This window comes from Pristiophorus japonicus, chromosome 16 (genome assembly GCF_044704955.1).
Source record: "Pristiophorus japonicus isolate sPriJap1 chromosome 16, sPriJap1.hap1, whole genome shotgun sequence".
Taxonomy (NCBI): Eukaryota; Metazoa; Chordata; class Chondrichthyes; family Pristiophoridae; genus Pristiophorus; species Pristiophorus japonicus.
The window spans coordinates 71,430,164-71,455,854 of record NC_091992.1 but is presented as its reverse complement, the minus strand read 5'-3'; the positions used below and the strand labels follow the sequence as shown (position 1 = coordinate 71,455,854).

Sequence of the window (25,691 nt, the reverse complement as noted above, 5' to 3'; positions counted from 1 at the left end):
CACAGGGTGCCAGCCCCTCAGGAACTGTAACCCAGTGAGAGCCAGTCCCTGTGAGTGAAGAGGAAGTGAAGAGCCAGGATCAGCACCAGAGAGTATTGGAGCCCCATGGACACACTGCACCGATTGGGCACAACAAGCTCACATGTATACCGCAACTTCCACATCCTCGGGACCCAAAGCACCGCCAGCCACTGATCCACTCGTGAAGTGCAGTCACCGCACAAACAGCAATGAGATAACGACTAGATAATCTGCTTTTAGTAATGTTGATTGAGGGATAAATATTGGCCAGGACTCCCCTGCTCTACTTCAAATAGTGCCGTGGAATTTTTTACGTCCACCTGAGAGAGCAGACGGGGCCTCGGTTTAACGTCTCATCCGAAAGACGGCACCTCCGACAGTGCGGCACTCCCTCAGCACTGCACTGGGAGTTGTCAGCATAGATTTGTGTGCTCAATTCCAGGGAGTTGAACTGGAACCCACAACCTTCTGACTCCGAGGCGAGATTGCTGCCCATTGAGCCACGGCTGATGGTTACGTTGTTCTTGGCAGAGGGAGAGCGGTGTTGTACCTCAGCTCTCCCATCGGTCATGTCGCTCTCCCTGCGACTTTGCTCCAGTGCTCTCCGAAGACTGTCATCCTCTTCCTCATCATCCTCGTCAAGGGATGACCTCACTCTTAGTTCCTGCAAAATAAGAGAAACAAACCGCCCCGGGTTAAGTCGCACTTGAGAAAGGCGGAAGATGTGGAAAGTGGAATCTGGAGAAATAGTCCCAGTTTCCCCAACACCTCCAACCAGAAAACATGTGACGTGGATCAACGAGATTGCAAGCGAGTCATTCTTTGTCACCACAGAAGAGGCACCAGATGTTTAGTCTTCCCCTGAAGGCTTTGCTACACCCAGTCAATATGGTCGTGTTGTCAGCTCTACCCTTCACATGGTAACCATTAGCAACACGCACTGACAGTTTTTTACGGAGGTGAAACTGTTGAAGGGGTTTTAGGGAGGTACACAGTGTAGCCAGTTACCCCGGTCACCTCCCCCCCCCCCCCCCAGCCGACCCCAGGCCACCGCCCCCCCCCCCCCCCCCAACACCCTGGCCCCCCCACCCCTCCACTCCGGGCCCACCCTCCGACAACCAGCACCCCCCCGACACCAAGACCCCCGAAACCGAGCCCCCCACCACCACACTCGCGCCATTGGTCCATTCTCCGATGCACTGCCTTCACACGGCTAATTGGAAAGTGAACAGACTCCATTGTTACCCGGGGGGAATAGAGATATTGGTTTGCATAGAAATCGATAAAAAGGAGGTTCTAAATAGGTTGCCATCATTTAGAGTTACCAAGTCACCAGGTGGGATGCACCTTAGGTTGCTGAGGGAAGCTAGGGTGGAGATAGCAGAAGCTCTGACCACAATCTTTCAATCCTCCTCGGATATAGGAGTGTTGCCAGAGGACTGGAGGATTGCAAATGTTACACCCTGTTCAAAAAAGGGGGAGAAGGATAAATCTGGTCAGTCAGTCTAATGTCAGTGGTGGGAAAACTACTAGATACCATGGTCAAGGACAAAGTTCATTCTCCCTGGGAGAAGCATGGATTAACAGCATCACGGATTTGTTAAAGGCAAATCATGTCCGAGTAACCTTTGAAGTAGTAACAGAGAGGGTTTATGAAGGTAATGCAGCAGATGTTGTTCATATGGACTTTCAAAAGGCATTTGATAAAGTGCCACATGACAGACTTATTCGGAAAATAGAAGCACACGGTATTAAAGGGACGATGGTAACTTGTGTACGAAATTGACTAACGGATAGGAGGCAGAGAGTAGAGATGTTTTTCTGACTAAAGAGGTTTTAATGGGGTCCCCCAGGGGTCAGTATTAGGACCACTGATTTTCTAGTTATATATAAATGACCTGGACTTGGATATAGGGAGTACATTGCGAAGCTTACAGATGATACAAATCTTGGCCAGAGAGTAAATAGTGAGGACGATATAGCAGACTTCGGGAGGACATCGACGGATTGGTGAAATGGGCAAACACATGGCAGATGCAATTTAATGCAGATTAAGTGTAAAGCACTTTGGGAGAAACAACATGGAGAGGCAGTATAATCTAAATGGTGCTGTTTTGAGGGGGTGCAAGAACAGAGTGACGTGGGAGTGCATATTCACACATTATTGAAGGTGGCAGCACAAGTTGATAAGAACATAAGAACTTGAAACGTAAGAAACAGGAGCAGGAGACGGACCATATGGCCCCTCGAGCCTGCTCCACCATTCAATAAGATCATGGCTGATCTTCTACATGAAATCTACCTTCCCGCCCGATCCCCATATCCCTAATTCCCTTAGTGCCCAAACATCTATTGATCTCGCTCTTGAATATACTCAAAGACTGAGCCTCCACAGCCCTCTGGGGTAAATTCCAAAGATTCACCACCTTCTGAGTGAAGAAATTTCTCTTCAGCGCAGTCCTAAATGTCCGACCCCTTATCCTGAGACTGTGACCCCTGGTTCTAGACTCCCCAGCGAGGGGAAACATCCTCCCTGCATCTACCCTGTCAAGCCCTGTAAGAATTGTATACGTTTCAATGAGATCACCTCTCATTCTTCTAAACTCCAGCCAATATCAGCCCAACCTACTCAATCTCTCATCATTGGACAGCCCTCTGATCCCAGAAATCAGTCTGGTGAACCTTTGTTGCACTCCCTCGAAGGCAAGTATATCCTTCCTTGGATGAGGAGACCAAAACTGCACAATACTCCAGGTGTGGTCTCACCAAGGCCCTGTACAATTACAGCAAGACTTCCTTACTCTTATGCTCCAATCCCCTTGCAATAAAGATAGCATGCCATTTACCTTCCCAATTACTTGCATGTTAACTTTGTGATTCGTGTACAAGGACACCCACAAATTCCTCTGAATACGAATATTTCCCAATCTCTCACCTTTTAACAAATATTCTGCTTTTCTATTTTTCCTTCAAAAGTGGATAACTTCACATTTTCCCACATTATAGTCCATTTGCCACCTTCTTTCCCACTTACATAGCCTGTCTATATCCCTCTGCAGTCTCTTTGCATCCTCCTCACAGCTTACTGTCCCACCTAGCTTTGTATCATCAGCAAACTTGGATACATTACACTCCATTCCTTTATCTAAGTCATTGACATAGATTGTGAATAGCTGAAGTCCAAGCACTGATCCTTGCGGCACCCCACTAGTTACAACCTGCCAACCCGAAAATAACCCGTTTATTCCTACTCTCTGGTTAATGGAGAGAAAACAACCCTCAATCCATGCTAATATATTACCCACAATCCCATGAGCCCATATCTTGTGTGGCACCTTATCGAATACCTTCTGAAAATCCAAATATACTACATCCATTGGTTCCCCCTTATCTACTCCACTAGTTACAACCATAAGATGTCAAACATACTTTCCCTTTCATAAAATCATGTTGACTTTGCCTAATCAGATTATGATTTTCTAAATGCCCTGTTACCACATCCCTAATAATAGATTCCAGCATTTTACCCACTACTGAAGTCAGGCTAACTGGCCTATAGTTCCGTGTGTTCTCATTTGCTCTTTTCTTGAACAGCAGGGTTACATTTGCTACCTTCCAATGCACAGGGAATGTTCCAGAATCTAGGGAATTGTGGAAGATCACAACCAATGCATCTACTTTCTCTGCAGTCAATTCTTTTAGAACCCTCGGATGCAAGCCGTCAGGTCCAGGGTATTTGTTTGATTTTGTCCCATTAATTTCTCCAGTACTTTTTCTTTACTAATATTAATTATTTCAAGTTCCGCACTCTCATTAGACCCTTGGTTCCCCATTATTTCAGGTATGTTTTTGTGTCTTCTACAGTGAAGACAGGTACAAAATATTTGTTTAATGTTCCTACCATTTCCTTATTCCCCATTATAATTTCTCCTGCCTCTGCCTCTAGGGGACCCACACTTACTTTCGGTAATCTCTTCCTTTTTACATTGTAGAAGCTCTTACAATCTGTTTTTAAAGTTCTTGCTAGTTTATGCACATATTCGATTTTCTCTCTCTTTTATCAATTTCTTGGTCATCCTTGGCTGGTTTTTCAAACCCTCCCAATCCCCAGGCTTACAACTCTTTTTAGCATCATTTTAAGCCTCTTTTTTAATCTAATACTGTCCTGAACTTCTCTAGTTAGCTAAGGTTGGACCACTTTTCCAGTGGAATTTCTATTCCTCAAGAGAATGTTGCAGATTATGAAGTATTTCTTCAAATATTAGCTATTGCTTATCACATTTCTAAATCTAATTTCCCAATCTACCTCAGCCAACTTACCCCTCATAAAAATATAAGAAATAGGAGCAGGAGTAGGCCATATGGCCCCTAGAGCCTGCCCCGCCATTTAAGACGATCATGGCTGATCTGATCATGGACTCAGCTCCACTTCCCTGCCCGCTCCCCATAACCCCTGATCGTTTAAGAAACTGTCTATTTCTGTCTTAAATTTATTCAATGTCTCAGCTTCCACAGCTCTCTGAGGCAGCGAGTTCTACAGATTTACAACCCTGAGAAGAAATTTCTCCTCATCTCTGTTTTAAATAGGCTGCCCCTATTCTAAGATCAATGCCCTCTAGTTCTAGTCTCCCCATCAGTGGAAACATCCTCTCTGCATCCACTTTGTCAAGCCCCCTCATAATCTTATACATTTCAATAAGATCACCTCTCATACCTCCGTAACTTAACCACATCACTCTCAAAATTAATATGAATTTCTATCATATTATGATCACTCTTCCCCAGAGGATCCTTTACTATATGACTAATGATTAACCCTGTCTCATTACACAATACCAGATCTAAAAATAACCCATTCCCTAGTTAGTTGCTTGACATATTGTTCTAGAACATTGTCTTGAATGCATTCCATGAACTCATCCTCTAAGCTACTTTTGCCAATTTGGTTTGCCCAGTCTATATGAAGATTAAAGTCCCCACAATTATTGCAATACCCTTTATTACATGCTTCTCTAATTTCCTGATTTATACTCTGTTCATAAGGCAGTTAAGAAAGCGTATGGGAGACATGGCCTTGTAAATAGGGGCATTGAATTCAAAAACAAGGAAGTTACACTAAACCTTTATAAAACACGGCTTAGGCCCCAGCTGGAGTATTGTGTACAGTTCTGGGGACCGCACTTTAGGAAGGATGTCCAGACCCTGGACAGGGTGCAGAGGAGGTTTACCAGGATGGTGCCAGGGATGAGGGACTTCAGTTATGTGCAGAGACGGGAGAAGCTGGGGTTGTTCTCCTATGAGCAGAGGGTTAAGGGGAGATTTAATAGAGGTGTTCAAAATGATGAGGGCTTTTGACAGAGCAAGTTGGGAGAAACGGTTTCCTCAGGCAAGTGGGTCGGTAACCAGAGGTCATAGATTTAAAATAATTGTCAATGAACTGGAGGGGAAATGAGGAGCCATGTTTTCACACAGTGGTGTTAAGATCTAGAATGTACTACCTGAAAGGGTGGTAGGATCAGATTCCATAGGGACTTTCAAAAGACAATTAGACATCCGCTTGAAGAGGAGTAATGGTCAGGGGTATGGGGAAAACGCTGGAATGTGGGACCACAATGGATAGGTACAGACACGAAGGACCGAATGGCCTCCTCTATACTGTAAGGTTCCAGGATTCTATGAATTGGATTAAATTGACTGTCAAACAATTTTTTTTAAACCATCTCCAATATTTTTACAACTAATAAATTAAAATGTTCAAAGAAAATTAAAATAATCCATAACATTTTTTCTATGTCCCTAAGGTTTTTCTCTCAGCAGTATCCAGGAGATTAATCCGAGCCCCCAGGGCAGTCCCAGAGGGTTGTTCCTGGGATGTGGGCGTCGCTGGCAAACATAGAAAATAAGTGCAGGAGTAGGCCATTCAGCCCTTCGAGCCTGCATCACCATTCAATAAAATCATGGCTGATCATTCACCTTAGTATCCCATTCCTGCTTTCCCTCCATACCCCTTGGTCCCTTTAGCTGTAAGGGCCACATCGAACTCCCTTTTGAATATATCTAACGAACTAGCCTCAACAACTTTCTGTGGTAGAGAATTCCACAGGTTCACAATTCTTTGAGTGAAGAAGTTTCTCCTCATCTCGGTCCTAAATGGCTTATCCCTTATCCTTAGACTGTGACCCCTGGTTCTGGACTTCCCCAACATAGGGAACATTCTTCCTGCATCTAACCTGTCCAATCTCATCAGAATTTTATATGTTTCTATGAGATCCCCTCTCATTCTTCTAAATTCCAGTGAATATAAGCCTAGTCGATCCAGTCTTTCTTCATACGTCAGTCCTGCCATCCCGGGAATCAGTGTGGTGAACCTTCGCTGCACTCCCTCAATAGCAAGAATGTCCTTCCTCAGATTAGAAGACCATAACTGCACACGATACTCAAGGTGTGGTCTCACCAAGGCTGTGTACAATTGCAGTAAAACCTCCTTGCTCCTATACTCAAATCCCCTCGCTATGAAGGCTAGCATGCCATTTGCTTTCTTTACCGCCTGCTGTACCTGCATGCCTACCTTCAATGACTGATGTACCATGACGCCCAGGTCTCGTTGCACCTCCCCTTTTACTAATCAGCACCATTCATATAATAATCTGCCTTCCTGTTTTTGCGACTAAAGTGGATAACCTCACACTTATCCACATTATACTGCATCTGCCATGCATTTGCCCACTCACCTAACCTGTCCATGTCACCCTGCAGCCTCCTAGCATCCTCCTCGCAGCTCGCACTGACCCCAGCTTAGTGTCATCTGCAAACTTGGAGATATTACATTCAATTCCTTTGTCTAAATCATTAATGTATATTGTAAATAGCTGGGGTCCCAGCACTGAGCCCTGTGGCACCCCACTAATCACTGCCTGCCATTCTGAAAAGGACCCGTTTATTCCTACTCTTTGTTTCCGTTCTGCCAACTAGTTCTCTATCCATGTCAATACATTACCCCCAATACCATGTGCCTTAATTTTGCACACCAATCTCTTGTGTGGGACCTTGTCAAAAGCCTTTTGAAAGTCCAAATCCACTCTAATAGTTATATCCTCAAAAAACTCTAGAAGATTTGTCAAGCATGATTTTCCTTTCATAAATCCATGCTGACTTGGACCGATTCTGTCACTGCTTTCCAAATGCGCTGCTATTACATCTTTAATAATTGATTCCAGCATTTTCCCCATCACCGATGTCAGGCTATAATTCCCTGTTTTCTCGCTCCCTCCTTTTTTAAAAAGTGGGGTTACATTAGCTACCCTCCAGTCCATAGGAACTGATCTAGAGTCCATAGAATGTTGGAAAATGATCACCAATGCATCTACTATTTCTAGGGCCACTTCCTTAAGTACTCTGGGATTCCGGCCAACAGGCCCTGGGGATTTATCGGCCTTCAGTCCCTTCAATTTCCCCAACACCATTTCCTGACTAATAAGGATTTCCCTCTGTTCCCCCTTCTCGCTAGACTCTCGGTCCCCTAGTATTTTCGGGAGGTTATTCGTGTCTTCCTTAGTGAAGACAGAACCAAAGTATTTGTTCAACTGGTCTGCCACTTCCTTGTTCCCCATTATAAATTCACCTGGTTCTGACTGCAAGGGACCTACATTAGTCTTCACTAATCTTTTTCTCTTCACATTTATTGTCCATCCCTAATTGCCCTTGAGAAGGTGGTGGTGAGCCGCCTTCTTGAACCGCTGCAGTCTGTGTGGTGAAGATGCTGTTAGGGAGGGAGTTCCAGGATTTTGACCCAGTGACAGTGGAACGGCCGATATATTCCCAAGTCAGGATGGTGTGCGACTTGGAGGGGAACGTGGAGGTGATGATGTTCCCATGTGCCTGCTGCCCTTGTCCTTCTAGGTGGTAGAGGTTGCAGGTTTGGGAGGTTCTGTCCAAGGAACAACCCTATTCTATCCCAGATCAGGGCTGAATTTAGTTGCCATCAGTCAGGGCACTACAACTGGTCTGTGTCCCTGGCAGGGGCAAATCAGCCAGGCCCTGAACCTGACCAATGTCCAGTGACTCTATGGAGTGTGTGTAGAGGCCTCAGCTGTGTTGCCTTTCATGACCGAATAGACTGCTGTCACTTGGGTGACATGTTTTTCCAGCACAGCGATCTGACCAAACACTCTGCTTTCTCACGTAGCATGCTTGGAAATTGCCTGGGCTCTCACCTTGATCCCGCATGGTGAGACATTGTAAATGTTCTCTGCACACCTCTCGCACAAACAGCAATACGGGCTTTAATGGGCCTCTTGTAGTTAGTGATGGGCGTGGGAGAAGATCGGAAAGGAGGAGAGGGGGGCCGCATCCAATTGGATGGTGACTTCACTCCACTCAAACAGACCTTCCACCCACAGCCATTTCTGAAGCACATGCTTGACCCTGGGGTCAGAAACAAAGGCTGAGCTGAGCTAAAGAGGGCAGTGGTGTGTGTAGTCAATATCGGAGTCCTGTGGCGGAGGACAGTGGTCAGTATCAGAGTCCTGTGGCGGAGGACAGTGGTCAGTATCAGAGTCCTGTGGCGGAGGACAGTGGTCAGTGTCAGAGTCCTGTGGCGGAGGACAGTGGTCAGTATCAGAGTCCTGTGGCGGAGGACAGCGCTCAGTATCAGAGTCCTGTGGCGGAGGGCAGTGGTCAGTATCAGAGTCCTGTGGCGGAGGACAGTGGTCAGTATCAGAGTCTTGTGGCGGAGGGCAGTGGTCAGTATCAGAGTCCTGTGGCGGAGGACAGTGGTCAGTATCAGAGTCCTGTGGCGAAGGGCAGTGGTCAGTATCAGAGTCCTGTGGCGGAGGACAGCGCTCAGTATCAGAGTCCTGTGGCGGAGGACAGTGGTCAGTATCAGAGTCCTGTGGCGGAGGACAGTGGTTAGTATCAGAGTCCTGTGGCGGAGGACAGTGGTTAGTATCAGAGTCCTGTGGCGGAGGACAGTGGTGTGCGGTGGGTCATTTGGCTACAGATAGTTTATAAATTCAATGGGAGTTAGAATGCGTGATATTGGAGATTAGCACACAGACTGAGGGTCATTCCAGCTGCCAGACTCTGGCCGAGGTTTGACTGTGAGCGTTGGCAAGCTATTCAATCACTGGGGCATCACAGGCCAGCTGTGAAGGAACACACCAACACACATGCACTCTATCGGATGCCAGCCAGATACACACTCTCAGTGCCAGTAGCAAGGATGCCGAGACCCTGTGATGCGAGATATCAGATGCATTCCAGATCACAACAACTCGCTGCATAAGAAACATTCTCCTCATAAGAACATAAGAATTAGGATCAGTGGGCCATTCGGCTCCTCGAGCCTGCTCCGTCATTCAATAAGATCATGGCTGATATCACCTCCCCTCTGGTTACTGACCCGCCTGCCACTGGAAACAGTTTCTCCCGATCGACTCGATCAAAACCCTTCATAATTTTGAATACTTCTATTAAATCTCCCATTACATCTCTGCTCCAAGGAGAACAACCCCAGCTTCTCCACATAACTGAAATCCCTGGTCCCCAGGAACCACTCTAGTAAATCTCTGCACCCTCTCCAAGGCCTTGCTATCCTTCCTAAAGTGCAGTGCCCAGAACTGGACACAATACTCCAGCTGGGGCCTAACCCGTGTTTTATAAAAGGTTTATCATAACTTCCTGACTTCTGTACTCTATTCCTCTATCTAGAAAGCCAAGGATCCCATCTGCCTTTCGAACAGCCTTCTCAACCTGTCCTGCCACCTTCGAAGATTTGTGTACACGCACCCTCTTTAGGATTGTACCCGTGAGTTTATATTGCCTCTCCTCATTCTTCCGACCAAAATGTAGCACGTCACACTTCGCAGGATTAAACTGCACCTGCCCATTTCACCAGCCTGTCTATGACCTCCTGAAGTCTATTTCTATCCTCCTCACTGTTCACTGCAAGCAGATAACGATATTGCAAACCTATCATCATTGAGAACGGTGAAGGAGAGAGAAACAGAAGGTACCAAAAACACAGAGCAGCATCGGACAGAGGGAGCCCAGATTATCCATCGGACAGAGGGAGTCCCAGATTATCCATCGGACAGAGGGAGTCCCAGATTATCCATCGGACAGAGAGAGCCCCAGATTATCCATCGGACAGAGAGAGCCCCAGATTATCCATCGGACAGAGAGAGCCCCAGATTATCCATCGGACAGAGAGAGTCCCAGATTATCCATCGGACAGAGAGAGTCCCAGATTATCCATCGGACAGAGAGTCCCAGATTATCCATTAGACATAGAGTCCCAGATTTTCCATCGGACAGAGGGAGTCCCAGATTTTCCATCGGACAGATTTCCCCGCTGCCTTGGTGTTACAGCTCTGCCCCAATCCCTGCAATCGCTCCCATCTCTGCCCCACCTCCACCTCTCCAGGCTCTTCCTTCCATGAGCCGCACCTCCTGCTCCTTCCACCCCTTCTCCACTCAACTAATCACTTCCACCCCAGACCCCCGCCCCTCACCCCTCTTCCCCAAACCCCCCTCACTCCCCGACTTCCCTAACCCCCCCCACCCCCCGACCCACTCCCCCTCAGCCCCCGACCCCCCTGACTCCCCCTCAGACCCACTCCCCCTCAGACCCCCTCGACCCACTCCCCCTCAGACCCCCCCGACCCACTCCCCCTCAGACCCCCCCGACCCACTCCCCCTCAGACCCCCCCGACCCACTCTCCCTCAGACCCCCCCGACCCACTCCCCCTCAGACCCCCCCGACCCACTCCCTTGCAGACCCCCCCGACCCACTCCCCCGCAGACCCCCCCGACCCACTCCCCCGCAGACCCCCCCGACCCACTCCCCCGCAGACCCCCCCGACCCACTCCCCCGCAGACCCCCCCGACCCACTCCCCCTCAGACCCTCCCCCGTCACCCCCTCTCCCCCCCGACCCACTCTCCCTCACCCCCAGACCCACTCCGCCTCAACCCCCGACCCACTCCTCCGTCACCTCCTCCCCCCCCCCCGACCCACTCCCCCGTCACCCCCTCCCCCCCCCCGACCCACTCCCTGGTCACCCCCTCCCCCCCCCCCGAACCACTCCCCCATCACCCCCTGACTCATTCCCCCATCACCCCCTCTCCCTCACCCCCCTGACCCACTCCCCCCTCACTCTGTTCCCTGACCCACTCACCCATTGCTCCCAGTGATTGTGCTGGGGGGTGGGGATGGTGGGGGGGGGGGGGTGGTGCGGGGGGGGGTTTCGAGGAAAGCCATGGCTTGCTACAGCGGATTAACCCTCCTGGCCCACAGGGAAAGCTGAAAGATATTGTTTTTCCATATCCGGCTTGATTGGGCTCGGGTATTGGCCGAATGGAGGAGACACAGCTCTGGTTGATATTTCAATATACAGATTGGGTCCTGTACAAAAAGTCAGCCCCTGCCTGCAAGTGTCTGGGGGCACGGTGGGGGGACGGGGGTTAAGTGGGTAACTGAAACCGTTAGTCTAACTATCCCGCCCACGTTCCTCTGGGTGGCGCGGTTACAATCGGGGCCTGTGTGTCCTGCATTAAAAATAAGCCTCACAGAGGCCAGACTCCCCTGTACATTGGGGCAGAATTTCTGATGTCCCGGGTCTGATGCGCTTAAAACCGGCTTTTCCAATCTGTCAAGCTGGAGCCTGACAGATCATAGCCAGATCGGGAGCGAGGACATTTGTACGGGCAAGATTGCGGGATTTACCCATATCCTGCCTGGCAAATGTCCTCAAAACTCTTGCGCCTGAAAAAGCATAGCCTACTTTTACTGGCGTAAGTGTTTTAAAACACACAAAAACAATGTAAAATAAAATTATAAATATAAACACATAATTTATTGTTTAAAAACCCTCCCCACTATGGTAAGTTTATTTTTAACCATAATTAAAAAAACATTTATAAAAATCGGGAAAATATTTTATTTTTATAAGTCACAATAACTTTAATTTCAATTAATTTTTAATATGTGTTCTGTTTTTTATTTTTTATTATTTGGTGCGATTACTTTTGTTCCCATTAATAGCACTGAGAACTGGTGGATACACGCCTCAGTGCTATTAATGGGAACCTGTGAAATACTTAACTGATTGGCTGAGCAGTCACATGTGACTGCATCTTCTGCGCGGGAACCTCTGGGCGGGAGCGTGGGAGGAGAAGGCCTCCCCGTCAGAAATCAGGGCGCCTCTGAGACCACCAGGTAAATTCGTTAAAAATCTCTAGCGAGGGAACAATTACCCGCAGGAAGCCCCCCAGAGGGATTTCTGGGCCATTAACTGCTGCGTATGACTGTCCCAGGGACGTAGCCTGACTCTCCTGCTGTAACACTGGGATCATCAAATCATAGAAAGTTACAGCACAGAAGGAGGCCATTCAGTTTCTGTGTAATCCAGCCTAATCCCACTTTCCAGCTCTCGGTCCGTAGCCCTGCAGGTTACGGCACTTCACGTGCACATCCAAGTGCTTTTTAAATGTGGTGAGGGTTTCTGCCTCTACCACCCTTTCAGACAGTGAGTTCCAGACCCCCATCATCCTCTGGGTGAAATAATTCCCCTCAAATCCCCTCTAAACCTCCTACCTATTACTTAAAATCTCTGCCTTCTGGTTCTTGACCCCTCTGCTAACAGAAAAGGTCGTTCCTATCCACTCTATCCAGGCCCCTCAATGAGGTCTCCCCTCAGCCTCCTCTGTTCCAAAGAAAACCCCAGCCTATCCAATCTTTCTTCATAGCTAAAATTCTCCAGTCCAGGCAACATCCTCGGTAAATCTCTTCTGTGCCCTCTCCAGTAGGCAATCACGTCTTTCCTGTAATGCGGTGACCAGAACTGCACGCAGTACTCTAGCTGTGACCTAACCAGTGTTTTTTTTCAGTTCAAGCATAACCTCTCCCTGCTCTTGTATTCTATGCCTCGGCTAATAAAGGCAAGCATTCCGTATGCCGTCTTAACCACCTTATCTACCTGGCCTGCAACCATTGGGGGTTACGGCCCCTGGAGGGTCAGGGGTCACGGCCCCCGGAGGGTCAGGGGTCTGCCTGGTGAACGAACTCTCGTCAATCAAGTCTCGGATGTCAGCTGCCCACAAGAGAATGAAAGTGTGCGCCATGTGCCCAGTTCTAACGAATAAAGGCACATCTCTCCCGGCCCAGGTTAGTTCTCACTCCGGATTGAACCAGCGGGGAGAGACATGCTGGCCTGAGGTCAGAGGCCAATCCCTGTCCCTCTCGGCCCGCCGGTGCAGGTCTGCCACACGTCAATGGATGGTTAAGCTATGAATCAGCCAACTATGCAAAATGAAGACATTGCAATCCCCTTTATCCCCGAGAAAGAGAGCAGGGAGGTGCACCACTGTTAGTAACGAGCAGCCACAGCAGACAGGCTGGAAGCACAGGACACACAGCCAGGCGACACAGACAGAGCTTTAGCCACGTGGCTATGTGAGCAGCACTACCTTCTCATGCTCCTCTTTGCTCAAACTCAATGCAATCTGCAGCTGGATTTCTTCATCAGACTCTGTGCTTGGCCGCTACAAGGTATTAAAAGCCGGGGTTAGCAAGTAGATCATTGACGCAACACTGGAACACACGCTGTTGTCTCAGGAACCCTCGCATACCCTGAGTGGGGTCACCAACTCCGATTGGACAGAGGTATACCACATGACCTCTTTTGCAGGGACAGTGTAGAGGGAGCTTCACTCTGTATCTAACCCCGTGCTGTACCTGCCCTGGGAGTGTTTGATGCTGAATCTAGATGCCTGATAATGAATGTATTCCATTCCCACCATGTACATCATTCACCTTGTGTTCAAAATGTGAAAAAACTGTGTCAGACGTTTTCTATACTGTAACAGTATAAATTTTGAAATTTGAAATCCCTAGTAGATACTTTCTCGATGTGAGTGTGTGGATGTTGGTGGCTAACGATGGGTGCACAGGCCTGTCAGTCGTGTTGTGAAGTGCAAGGGTCTATTTGGACTCAGGAATGATTAGAGTAGGCAGCTGCGGTTTATGGGCTAGAGCTGGCAAGGTGTGATGAGCTGAATGGCCTCCCGGTGTACCGTTAGATTCTATGACTGTATGAGGCGAGCAGCCCCTCATACTGACTGTGGGAGTGGGCCTGGACCCCACACCATGCACAGGGTCACACGCCAATGTGCCCTCCGCACTCCTCCCTCCCGCTATTGAGCAGATACTTCATATTCCTAAACAATAACTCCCTTCCCAGGGAGAGCCGGTCTAAATCCTGGCACTGCGCTCCCAGGAAATGCCCTTTCCCCATCTCCCCACCCCACTTGCCCCCTGATCCAGTCCCAAACAGGCAGGATTCCACTCCACGTCTTTGCACAACTGGACAGATGGTCATCACCACTGTATTAATCTGGCCGGGGGGGATGTCAGTCAGTTAACAGAATATAAAAGCTTTCCAAACTTTAATTTTTTTTTACAAGTTGCTGTAGGAGTTGTGTATAACTATATTCAGAAATAAATGACACCATAAATATTAATACTTCAAATAACTGATTAAGTAAATTTTACCATTATTATCCGAACCCCTCCGTATTGCCTGTTGAATGGTGGTGCCTAGCATTTACTGCTTGTGGCCACCAGGTGGCACTCTGGTGCTGTTCTGACACTGGTTCAGAGTTAATGTCAGCTCTCGCTAACTGACCAATCGGAGCCCGCTCCCCGTCTTGCTGACCAGTCGGTGCCCGCTGACCGGTCGGTGCCCGCTCCCCGTCTCGCTGACCGGTCGGTGCCCGCTCCCCGTCTCGCTGACCGGTCGGTGCCCGCTCCCCGTCTCGCTGACCGGTCGGTGCCCGCTGACCGGTCGGTGCCCGCTCCCCGTCTCGCTGACCGGTCGGTGCCCGCTCCCCGTCTCGCTGACCACTATCAGCACTGTTGGAGGGAGTTGGGCGATGACACAGATATACACAGCAGGGCCAATCACGCACACAGAAACTAGGGGGTAAATTTAGCAGCACTGCCCTTGTCAGCAGGAACTCCCTGGACAGAGATCAGGGCAGGGTCAGCGTGGTAACTTGCAGTGCTCACTCCCATCGAGCGAGGCTCCAGAGGCCACATGGGGCAGCAGTGTTGCTGAACCCTCTCTGGTGTGGACTGGACAGGGCTTGGTCTGCGCGCTCTCTGACAGCTTGCTCATCAAACGCATGTGTGAAAGAAAGATCTGCATTTATATAGTGCCTTTCACAACCCCAAAGCGCTTTACAGCCAATGAAATACTTTTGGAGTGCAGTCACTGTTGTAATGTGGGAAACGCAGCAGCCAATTTGCGCACAGCAAGCTCCCACAAACAGCAACGAGATAATGACCAGATAATTTGTTTTAGTGAGGGTTAAATATTGGCCAGGACACTGGGGATAACTCCCTTACTCTTTGAATAGTGCCGTGGGATCTTTTACATCCACCCGAGAGAGCACGCAGAGCTTCGGTTTAACGTCTTATCTGAAAGACGGCACCTCCGACAGTGCAGCACTCCCTCAGCACTGCGCTGGGAGTGTCAGCCTGGATTATGTGCCCAAGTACTGGAGTGGGACTGGAACAACCTGCGACTCAGAGGTGGGCGAGAGAGCGACCATTGCGCAAAGACAAGGCCCCTGTGGTGCGGAGATAGCCCAAGCACGGGCGTCATCGCTGGGGGGTGGGAGGGGGGGGGGGGCGTGTTGATCCTTTCATTCTGGTTCTAAACGTGAATAATGCTCACTGTCTCCGTCTGTCCTAACTGAGCATTCCTAGTCAGCTGTGCTTCATTCATAGAAAGTTCAACAGTGGAAACAGAGAGTTGGAGAAGGACAGGAGGGGCCCACAGGGACAAGCGGCTGAGCACAGGGTCAGGAACCCTCACGCTGTGAGCACCGTGTCGGGTTTCCCCAGGTTCCCCGCTGTGCAGGGTCTGATGGTCAGCGCCTGCTCCCCCGCCACTCCAGACCCCGGCACCCGATGGGCAGCGGATCAGTCGCTCGGGCACAGGCGAGCGGGCTGGGGGCACTGCCAATGGACCTCAGGACCTCGGACTGAGGAGGGCAACAACAGGCAGGGCCTGTACCGCTGACCCCCCCTACACCCCCGCCCTCCGCCCTCCGCTGGAACCGCATGCAGTGTGGGTCCGAGGGTCCCGCACACTCACTGTCCACACTCAGACCAACCCGTCAATGGGACTGGGGGAGGTGGGGCTGAATCGCAGCAAGCTCACAATGGGATGGGGTTGACAGCACACAGTGCGGGAGTGGGCCTGGGATGGGGCTTGGGGTGGGGGGAGGGGGAGGAGCCTGGGATCCAGGGGGAGGGGCTAGGGGAGGGGTCTGGGGTGGGTGGGGCTCCGGGTGCCCGAGGCTGTACCACCCTCATTGGGCCGTGCATTACCTGGGTGGCCTTCTCGGCCTCCTCCCTGCTCATGGCCAGGGCCAGCTGTAACTGCAGCTCCTCCTCCCCGCTGGTGTGAGGCCGCGCCTGCTCGAGATCCGGGTTAAACCTCGGAGACGAGGACGAAGCTGCAAAAACACAGAGAGAACAATAATCCGACACTTGCATCGTACACTCCGAGCCCGCGCTCCGTCACAGATCCCGGCGTGAGAGGGGCCCCTCCCCACTGATCGTGCCCCCGCCCTGGGTCGTCCTAGAGTCGGGAGGTGTGGGGGGGGTGTGCACGTCCGGTGTCGGGGGGCTCGGTTATTCCTATCACGAATGACATCCTTTGTGACTGTGACAAAGGTAAACTATCCCTCCTCGTCCGGTCTGCAGCCTTTGACATGGTTGACCACTCCATCCTCCTCCAACGCCTCTCCTCCATCGTCCAGCTGGGTGGGACTGCACTCGCCTGGTTCCATTCTTATCTATCTAATCGTAGCCTGAGAATCACCTGCAACGGCTTCTCTTCCCGCCCCTGCATCGTTACCTCTGGTGTTCCCCAAGGATCTATCCTTGGCCCCCTCCTATTTCTCATCCAGATGTTGCCCCTCGGCGACATCATCCAGAAACACAGCGTCAGTTTCCACATGTACGCTGACGACACCCAGCTCTACCTCACCACCACTTCTCTCGACCCCTCCACTGTCTCTAAATTGTCAGACTGCTTGTCCGATATCCAGTTCTGGATGAGCAGAAATTTTCTTCAATTGAATATTGGGAAGACTGAAGTCATTGTTTTCGGTCCCCGTCACAAACTCCGTTCCCTAGCCACTGACTCCATCCCTCTCCCCAACTCCTGTCTGAGGCTGAACCAGACTGTTTGCAACCTAGGTGTCATATTTGACCCTGAAATCAGCTTTCAACCACATATCCACGACATAACGAAGACTGCCCATTTCCACCTCCATAACATCGCCCATCTCCGCCCCTGCCTCAGCTCATCTGCTGCTGAAGCCCTCATCCATGCCTTTGTTACCTCTAGACTCGACTATTCCAACACACTCCTGGCTGGCCTCCCACATTCTACCCTACGTACACATGAGGTGATCCAAAACTCGGCTGCCCGTGTCCTAACTCGCACCAAGTCCCCCTCACCCATCACCCCTGTGCTCGCTGACCGACATTGGCTACCGGTTAAGCAACGCCTTGATTTCAAAATTCTCATTCTTATTTTCAAATCCCTCCATGGCCTCGCCCGTCCCTATCTCTGTAATCTCCTCCAGCCCCACAAACTCCCGAGATGTCTGTGCTCCTCTAATTCTGCCCTCTTGATTATAATCGCTCCATCATCGGTGGCCGTGCCTTCTGTTGCCTGGGCCCCAAGCTCTGGAACTCCCTCCCCAACTCTCTTTCCTCCTTTAAGACGCTCCTTAAAACCTACCTCTTTGACCAAGCTTTTGGTCATCTGTGTTAACTTCTATTATGAGGCTCGGTATCAAATCTTTATTGCATAATATTCCTGTAGCGCCTTGGGACGTTTCACTACGTTAAAGGTGCTATATAAATACAAGTTGTTGTTGTAGTGCAAATCACCTGTTCAGCAGCAAGGAGATTGGGTTACTTTCCAGAGCCATTGGCGGTGAATGTAAATAGGTCAAGAGCTTGTGTTACTGAACTAACAGCGAGCCGCTTAATGACTGGGAGCATCAGTGTGGCATTGAGACGGGCAATGTTTGCTCCGCACTGGCACAATGCAGAGGGAGGACTCAGTCCGTTTACTGCCCCACACCAGGCACTGCTCCCAGCAGCAAACCGCAACTGGGGGAGAAACGTCGTGGGGGGGGGGGGGGGGGGGGAGTGGGGAGTGGGACGTCGGGGGGGGGGGGCGTCGGGGGGACTGGGGTCTGGGAAGATGGGGGGGGGGGTACGGGAGGTCTCAGGTGCATGTAAAAGATCCCATGACATTATTCGAAGAGTCCTGGCCAATATTTATCCCTCAACCAGCATCAGCAAAAAACCCCAAGATCATCTGGTCATTATATCATCGCTGTTTCTGGGAGCTTGCTGTGTGCAAATTGGTTGCCGCATTTCATAGGAACATAGGAACAGGAGTCGACCATTCAGCCCCTCGAGCCTGTTCTTCCATTCAATGAGATCATGGCTGATCTGCGACCTAACTCCACATACGCCTTTAGCCCAAATCCCTTAACACCTTTGGTTAACAAAAATCTATCAATCTCCGATTTAAAATTTGATTGAGCACCAATTGTCTTTTGTGGAAGAGAGTGTGTGTCGAAGTGTTTCCTAATAAAAGGTCTGGCTCTAATGTTTAGACTCTGCCCCTAGTCCCAGACTCCCCAACCAGCGGGAATAGTGTCTCTCTATCTACCCTCTCTGTTCCCCTTAATATCTTGAAAACTTCGATCAAAGCTCCCCTTAAGCTTCTAAATTCCGGGGAATACAACCCTGGTTTGTGTGATCTCTCCTCGTAATTTAACCCTTGGAGTCCGGGTATCAGTCTGGTAAACCCACGCTGCACTCCCTCCAAGACCAATATACCCTCCCCAAGGTGTGGTGCCCACAACTGCTCACAGTGCTCCAGGTGTGGGCTAACCAGGGCTTTGTACAGCTGCAGCATAACCTCTACCCCCTTGTATTCTAGTCCTCGAGATATAAAGGCCAGCATTCCATTAGCCTTTTTAATTATTTCCTGTATCTGTCCATGACATTTTAATGATCTATGAACCTGGACCCCAAGTCTGTTTGTACCTCCACTGTTTTTAGCTTTACACCATTCAGAAAGTACCCTGCTCTCTCCTTTTTAGGTCCAAAGTGGATGACCTCACATCTTGCTGCATTGAAATCCATTAGCCACAGTTTTGCCAGTCACTGAATCTGTCGATATCCTGATGTCATTTTGTTTCCATCTACACTGCCGCCAATCTTTGTGTCATCGGCAAATTTGGATATGTGGCTTTCTATCCCATCATCGTTAATAAATGCAGTGAATATTTGAGGCCCCAACACAGATCCCTGCGGGACATCACTACTCACATCCGGCCAATTAGAGTACCTGCCCATTATCCCCACTCTCTGTCTCCTGCCGCTCAGCCCATTTCCTAACCAGACAATCATAGAATGGTTATAGCACAGTAGGAGGCCATTCAACCTGTGCCCGCTCTCTGCAAGAGCACTTCAGCTGTTCCCATTCCCTCACAGCCCTGCAATCTTTTATCGAATTCCCTTTTGAAAGCCACGATTGAATCAGGTCAATAATTTGCTTCAATCCCACGAGCTTGAAGTTCAGAGACGGTCTCTAATGACGGACTCATCACTTGCCTTCTGGCAGCTTCCTACATTACAACATTGACTGCAAGTGCCTTGGGACGCACTGTAATAGAAATGCAAGTCTTTATCAATGTATCATGTGACTATCAGGAGGGTCGAAGGTGAAGCAGATGGACCTTGGTCTTTATTTGACCAGCAAGTCCTCCGTTCCTGGATAAACAGGTGGAACTGCAGAATGGGCGCACAGACACACTGGCAAGAATCTCGCGATCCCACGCGGTGAGCACACAATTGACGATCACTTCGACCTCAGTCACCGACCGTCACTGTGTATTGCAAAACCTCCTTCCTGTGTTCGAGCCTGGAACACGTTGCTCCATCACGGTGTACATTGATCAGAGGCAGTGTGTGTTCCAGTGTGGGGGAGGGGCGACAGGCAGCGAGGAGTCTGGTCTGGACCTGGTCAATGCCGGTTCTTAGTGTGGGCAGGCCAAAGTGCCCCTCCAAAACAGCTGGGAGTCTCATTCAGATGTGTAAAATATGGAGGTAGTCCAGAGAAGGTTCACGAGGCTGATTCCTGAGATGAAGGGGTTGTCTTATGAAGAAAGGTTGGCCTGTACTCATTGGAGTTTAGAAGAATGAGAGATGATCTTATTGAAACATATAAGAGGGGGTTTGATAGGGTAGATGCAGAGAGGATGTTTCCCTTCATGGGGTAATCTAAAACTAGGAGGCATTGTTCCAGAATAAGAGGTCACCCAGTGGAGATGAGGAGGAATTTTTTCTCTCTGAGCGCCGTGAATCTGTGGAATTCTCTGCCCCGGAGGACTGTGGAGGCTGGGTCACTGAATATATTTAAAGTGGAGATGGATTGATTTTTGACAACAAGGGAGTCGAGGGTTATGGGGAGCGAGCGGGGAAGTGGAACTGAGCCCAAGATTAGATCAGCCATGATCTTATTGAATAGCGGAGCAGGCTCGAGGGGCCGAATGTAAAAGAAGGGGAGGGACATCCTGCTCCCACACAGGGAGAGTGAAGGACAAATAGGAAACGAGAGAGTGAAATCACAGCCAGCAGAAAGGAATGTGGAAAGGTAGGACCAGGAGGCCATTCAGCCGTCGACACTGTTCTGCCATTCAATTAGATCAGGGCTGATCTGTACCTCAACTCCACTGTCATACCCTTGATCAATATCCATTCATACCCTTACCCAATCTATTCAATAATCAAATATTCTCAGTCAGGATAGCTGCTCCAACTGTCCCTGCATCCACAACTTATTGGGAGAGAGGGTTCCAGATTTCCAGTAACGATTTTGTGGAAAACTTTCACTGTCGGGAGATTTCACTCCCGAATGACCGATCTCTAATTTTTAGGTTATGACCCCTTGTTCTGGATTCTCTCACCCGTGCTGTACCGGCCCTGGGAGTGTTTGATGGGACAGTGTAGAGGGAGCTTTACTCTGTATCTAACCCCATGCTGTACCTGCGCTAGGAGTGTTTGATGGAACAGTGTAGAGGGAGCTTTACTCTGTATCTAACCCGTGCTGTACCTGCCCTGGGAGTGTTTGATGGGACAGTGTAGAGGGAGCTTTACTCTGTATCTAACCCCATGCTGTACATGCCCTGGGAGTGTTTGATGGGACAGTGTAGAGGGAGCTTTACTCTGTATCTAACCCCGTGCTGTACCTGCCCTGGGAGTGTTTGATGGGACAGTTTAGAGGGAGCTTTACTCTGTATCTAACCCCGTGCTGTACCTGCCCTGGGAGTGTTTGATGGGACTGTGTTGTGGGAGCTTTACTCTGTATCTAACCCCCTGTACCTGCCCTGGGAGTGTTTGATGGAACAGTGTAGAGGGAGCTTTACTCTGTATCTAACCCCGTGCTGTACCTGCCCTGGGAGTGTTTGATGGGACAGTGTAGAGGGAGCTTTACTCTGTATCTAACCCCCTGTACCTGCCCTGGGAGTGTTTGATGGGACTGTGTAGAGGGAGCTTTACTCTGTATCTAACCCGAGCTGTACCTGCCCTGGGAGTGTTTGATGGGACAGTGTAGAGGGAGCTTTACTCTGTATCTAACCCCCTGTACCTTCCCTGGGAGTGTTTGATGGGACAGTGTAGAGGGAGCTTTACTCTGTATCTAACCCCGTGCTGTACCTGCCCTGGGAGTGTTTGATGGGACAGTGTAGAGGGAGCTTTACTCTGTATCTAACCAGTGCTGTACATGCCCTGGGAGTGTTTGATGGGACTGTGTTGTGGGAGCTTTGCTCTGTATCTAACCAGTGCTGTACATGCCCTGGGAGTGTTTGATGGGACTGTGTTTGATGGGACTGTGTTGTGGGAGCTTTACTCTCTATCTAACCCCGTGCTGTACCTGCCCTGGGAGTGTTTGATGGGACTGTGTAGAGGGAGCTTTACTCTGTATCTAACCCATGCTGTACATGCCCTTGTAATCTGGTTTTAGTGATGCTACATAGAACTACATATTATTTACAGGCCATTCGGGCCAGTGGGACCGTGCCGGGGTTTATGTTCCACACCAGCCTCCTCCCACTCCTCTTCATCTAACCCTATCAGCATTATCTTCTATTCTTCATGTGTTTATCCAGCTTCCCCTTAAATGCTATTCGCTTCTACCACTCCCTGTGGTAGTGAGTTCCACATTCTCAGCACTCTCTGGGTAAAGAAGTTTCTCCTGAATTCCCCATGGGATTTATTCGTGACTATCATATATTTAGGGCCTCCTAGTTTTGATCTCCCCCACAAGCGTCTACCCTATCAAACTCTTCCATTATCTTAAAGACCTCTATTAGGTCACCCCCTCAGCCCCAGCATGTTCAAGCTTCGCTGATCGCTATAACCAGGTAAAACCTCTCGGTTCTGGTATCACTCAGGTAAAGTATATTTGCACCTGCTCCAGTGCCTCAATATTAGGTTGAGGGATGCTGGCTGGGACACCAAGAGCACTCACCCCCCAGCTGAAGGTGTGCTATCACCCAGACCGGTGAATGCCTGCCCAGCTGGAATGATCGGTGTATAAAGCACAGTTTGCCGAGCATTCGACGGCATGGCATGGCAGAACGCTGATCCGGCGTATTGAGAACCAGTGTGTCTGGATTGTCTGCATTGGCCACCATTCCGGCCGTGCCTGGAGCACCCCATTGCCGCGAGGAAATGTCTCCTCGTGCTCGAAGTACTGAGAGAGGCAGACACAAGGACAGCTGCAGTTACCATGCAGCTTAGGGCCAGTCTCAGTGATGGCCACACATTTCAAAAATCTCACTTTGCTATTGTGCCGTTCCCCTTTACTTGTTCCCAGTTCTTTAAATTTCGCTTCGGTGCAATTATCTGACCGAGTATTATACCGGCGAGTATTTGTGTGAACAAGCTTTCTTTTAATTAATTCATGGGATGTGGGCATCGCTGGCAAGGCCGGCATTTATTGCCCATCCCTAATTGCCCTTGAGAAGGTGGTGGTGAGCTGCCTTGAACCGCTGCAGTCCGTGTGGTGAAGGTGCTCCCACAGTGCTGTTAGGGAGGGAGTTCTAGGATTCTGACCCAGCGATGAAGTAACAGCCGATATATTTCCAAGTCAGGATGGTGTGTGACTTGGAGGGGAATTTGCAGGGATGGTGTTCCCATGTGCCTGCTGCCCTTGTCTCTCTAGGTGGTAGAGGTGCTGCCGAAGAAGCCTTGGCGAGTTGCTGCAGTGCATCTTGTAGATGGTACACACTGCAGCCACGGTGTGCCGGTGGTGGAGGGAGTGAATGTTGAAGGTGGTGGATGGGGTGCTGATCAAGCGGCTGCTTTGTCCTGGATGGTGTCGAGTTTTTTTGAGTGTTGTCGGAGCTTCACTCATCCAGGCAAGTGGAGAGTATTCCATCACACTCCTGACTTGTGCCTTGTAGATGGTGGAAAGGCTTTGGGGAGTCAAGTGGTGAGATACTCACCGCAAAATACCCAGCCTCTGACCTGCTCTTGTAGCCACAGTATTTATGTGGCTGGTCCAGTTAAGTTTCTGGCCAATGGTGGACCTAGAGTATTGCGTACAGTTTTGGTCTCCGTATTTAAGGAAGGATATACTTGCATGGGAGGCTGTTCAGAGAAGGTTCACTAGGTTGATCCCTGAGATGAGGGGGTTGACTTATGAGGAAAGGTTGAGCAGGTTGGACCTCTACTCACTGGAGTTTAGAAGAATGAGAGGTGATCTTATTGAAACATGTAAGATACTGAGGGGGCTCGTCAGGGTGGATGCAGAGAGGATGTTTCCCCTGATAGGGGAATCTAGAACTAGAGGGCATAGTCTCAGAATAAGGGGTCGCCCATTTAGAACTGAGATGAGGGGGAATTTCTTCTCTCAGAGGGTTGTAAATCTGTGGAATTCGCTGCTTCGGAGAGTTGTGGAGGCTGGGTCATTGAATATATTCCATTGGTGGAATATAATTCTGCTGCAGCTGATGGCCCACAGCGCCTCATGGATGCCCAGTTTTGAGCTGCTGGATCTGTTCTGAATCTATCTCATTAGCACGGTGGTAGTGCCACACAACATGATGGAGGGTGTCCTCAGTGTGAAGACGGGATATTGTCTCCCCAAGGACTGTGCGGTGGTCACTGCTACCAATGCTGTCATGGCCAGATGCATCTGCGACAGGTAGATTGGTGAGGACGAGGTCTAGTCGGTTTTTCCCTCGTGTTGGTTCTCTCACCACCTGCCGCAGGCCCAGTCTGGCAGCTATGTCCTTCAGGACTCGACCAGCTCAGCCAGTAGTGGTGCTACCGAGCCCCTCTTGGTGATGGACATTGAAGTCCCCCACCCAGAGTACATTCTGTGCCCCTTGCTACTCTGTGCTACTTCCAAGTGGTGTTGAACATGGAGGAGTATTGATTCATCAGCTGAGGGAGGGCACTAGGTGGTAATCAGCAGGAGGTTTCCTTGCGCATGCTTGACCTGACGCCATGAGACTTCATGGGGTCCGGAGTCAATGTTGAGGACTCCCAGGGCCACTCCCTCTCTCCTGTTTAACACAGTCTGCCATTGTTATTCGTCCTCCTTCCCACCTAAACATTCATTACAAACCCTACAACCCAGTCCCCATCCTCAAAGATCTGCACCACATCAAACCTCCTGACTGTTCGAATCTTAATCATCTGATTGAATCTGAGCATAAAATAAGCTGTCCCCCTTCTGATGCAACGGTTATCTCCATGAATAACAGAGTAGAAAATAAATGCATATTCTCCTTAAGGTATCAACCAATCGTTCTCACACCGTGCCTGCCCTGGGCAGATACACATTCTGCCTCCTGGTCCTGGTCTTCTCGTGTGGCAGGTATGAAAGGTGATTGTCACTCTAGTTAAGAATGGCAAGAGGGGGAAACCAGGGAATTATAGACTGGTTAGCCTAGTCTACGGGAGTCTATAATTAAGGATAGAGTGACTGAATACCTCAAAAGTTTTCAGCTGATCAGAGAGCCAGCACGGATTTGTGAAAGGGAGGTCACGCCTGACAAACCTAATTGAATTTTTTGAAGAGGTGACTAAAGTAGCGGACAGGGGAATGTCTACAGATGTTATTTATATGGACTTCCAGAAGGCAATTGATCAAGACCCTCCTAAGAGACTTAGCTAAAGTTAAAGCCCATGGAATGGAAGGCAGATTACTGAGCTGGTTAGGAAATGGGCTGAGCGACAGGAGACAGAGAGGAGGGATAATGGGCAGGTACTCTAATTGGCCAGATGTGAGTAGTGGTGTCCCGCAGGGATCTGTGTTGGGGCCTCAACTATTCATTGTATTTATTAACGATGGTGGGATAGAAAGCCACATATCCAAATTTGCCGATGATACAAAGGCAGTGTAGATGGAAGCATAAAATGACACCAGGATATCGACAGATTTAGTTACTGGGCAAAACTGTGGCAAATGGATTTCAGTGTCGGCAAATGTGAGGTCATCCACTTTGGACCTAAAAAGGAGAGAGCAGGGTACTTTCTAAATGGTGAAAAGCT

The 25,691-nt window shown here is 49.6% G+C and overlaps 1 protein-coding gene across 8 annotated transcripts in view; it reads right to left on the bottom strand.

Annotated features, from left to right (window-relative positions):
* Nucleotides 1-25,691, bottom strand: part of LOC139227071 (epsin-2-like) — an 80,824-nt gene that overhangs the window by 18,780 nt on the left and 36,353 nt on the right. For 7 of the 8 annotated variants that reach the window (XM_070858147.1, XM_070858145.1, XM_070858144.1 and 4 more), the window contains exons 3-5: nt 16,416-16,543; nt 13,487-13,561; nt 572-685 (exon numbers count right to left, since the gene is read on the bottom strand). In XM_070858147.1, the coding sequence (XP_070714248.1) occupies nt 572-685; nt 13,487-13,561; nt 16,416-16,543 (317 nt within the window). The remainder of the gene's footprint in view (nt 1-571; nt 686-13,486; nt 13,562-16,415; nt 16,544-25,691) is intronic. The other variant, XM_070858150.1, reaches the window with a different exon arrangement.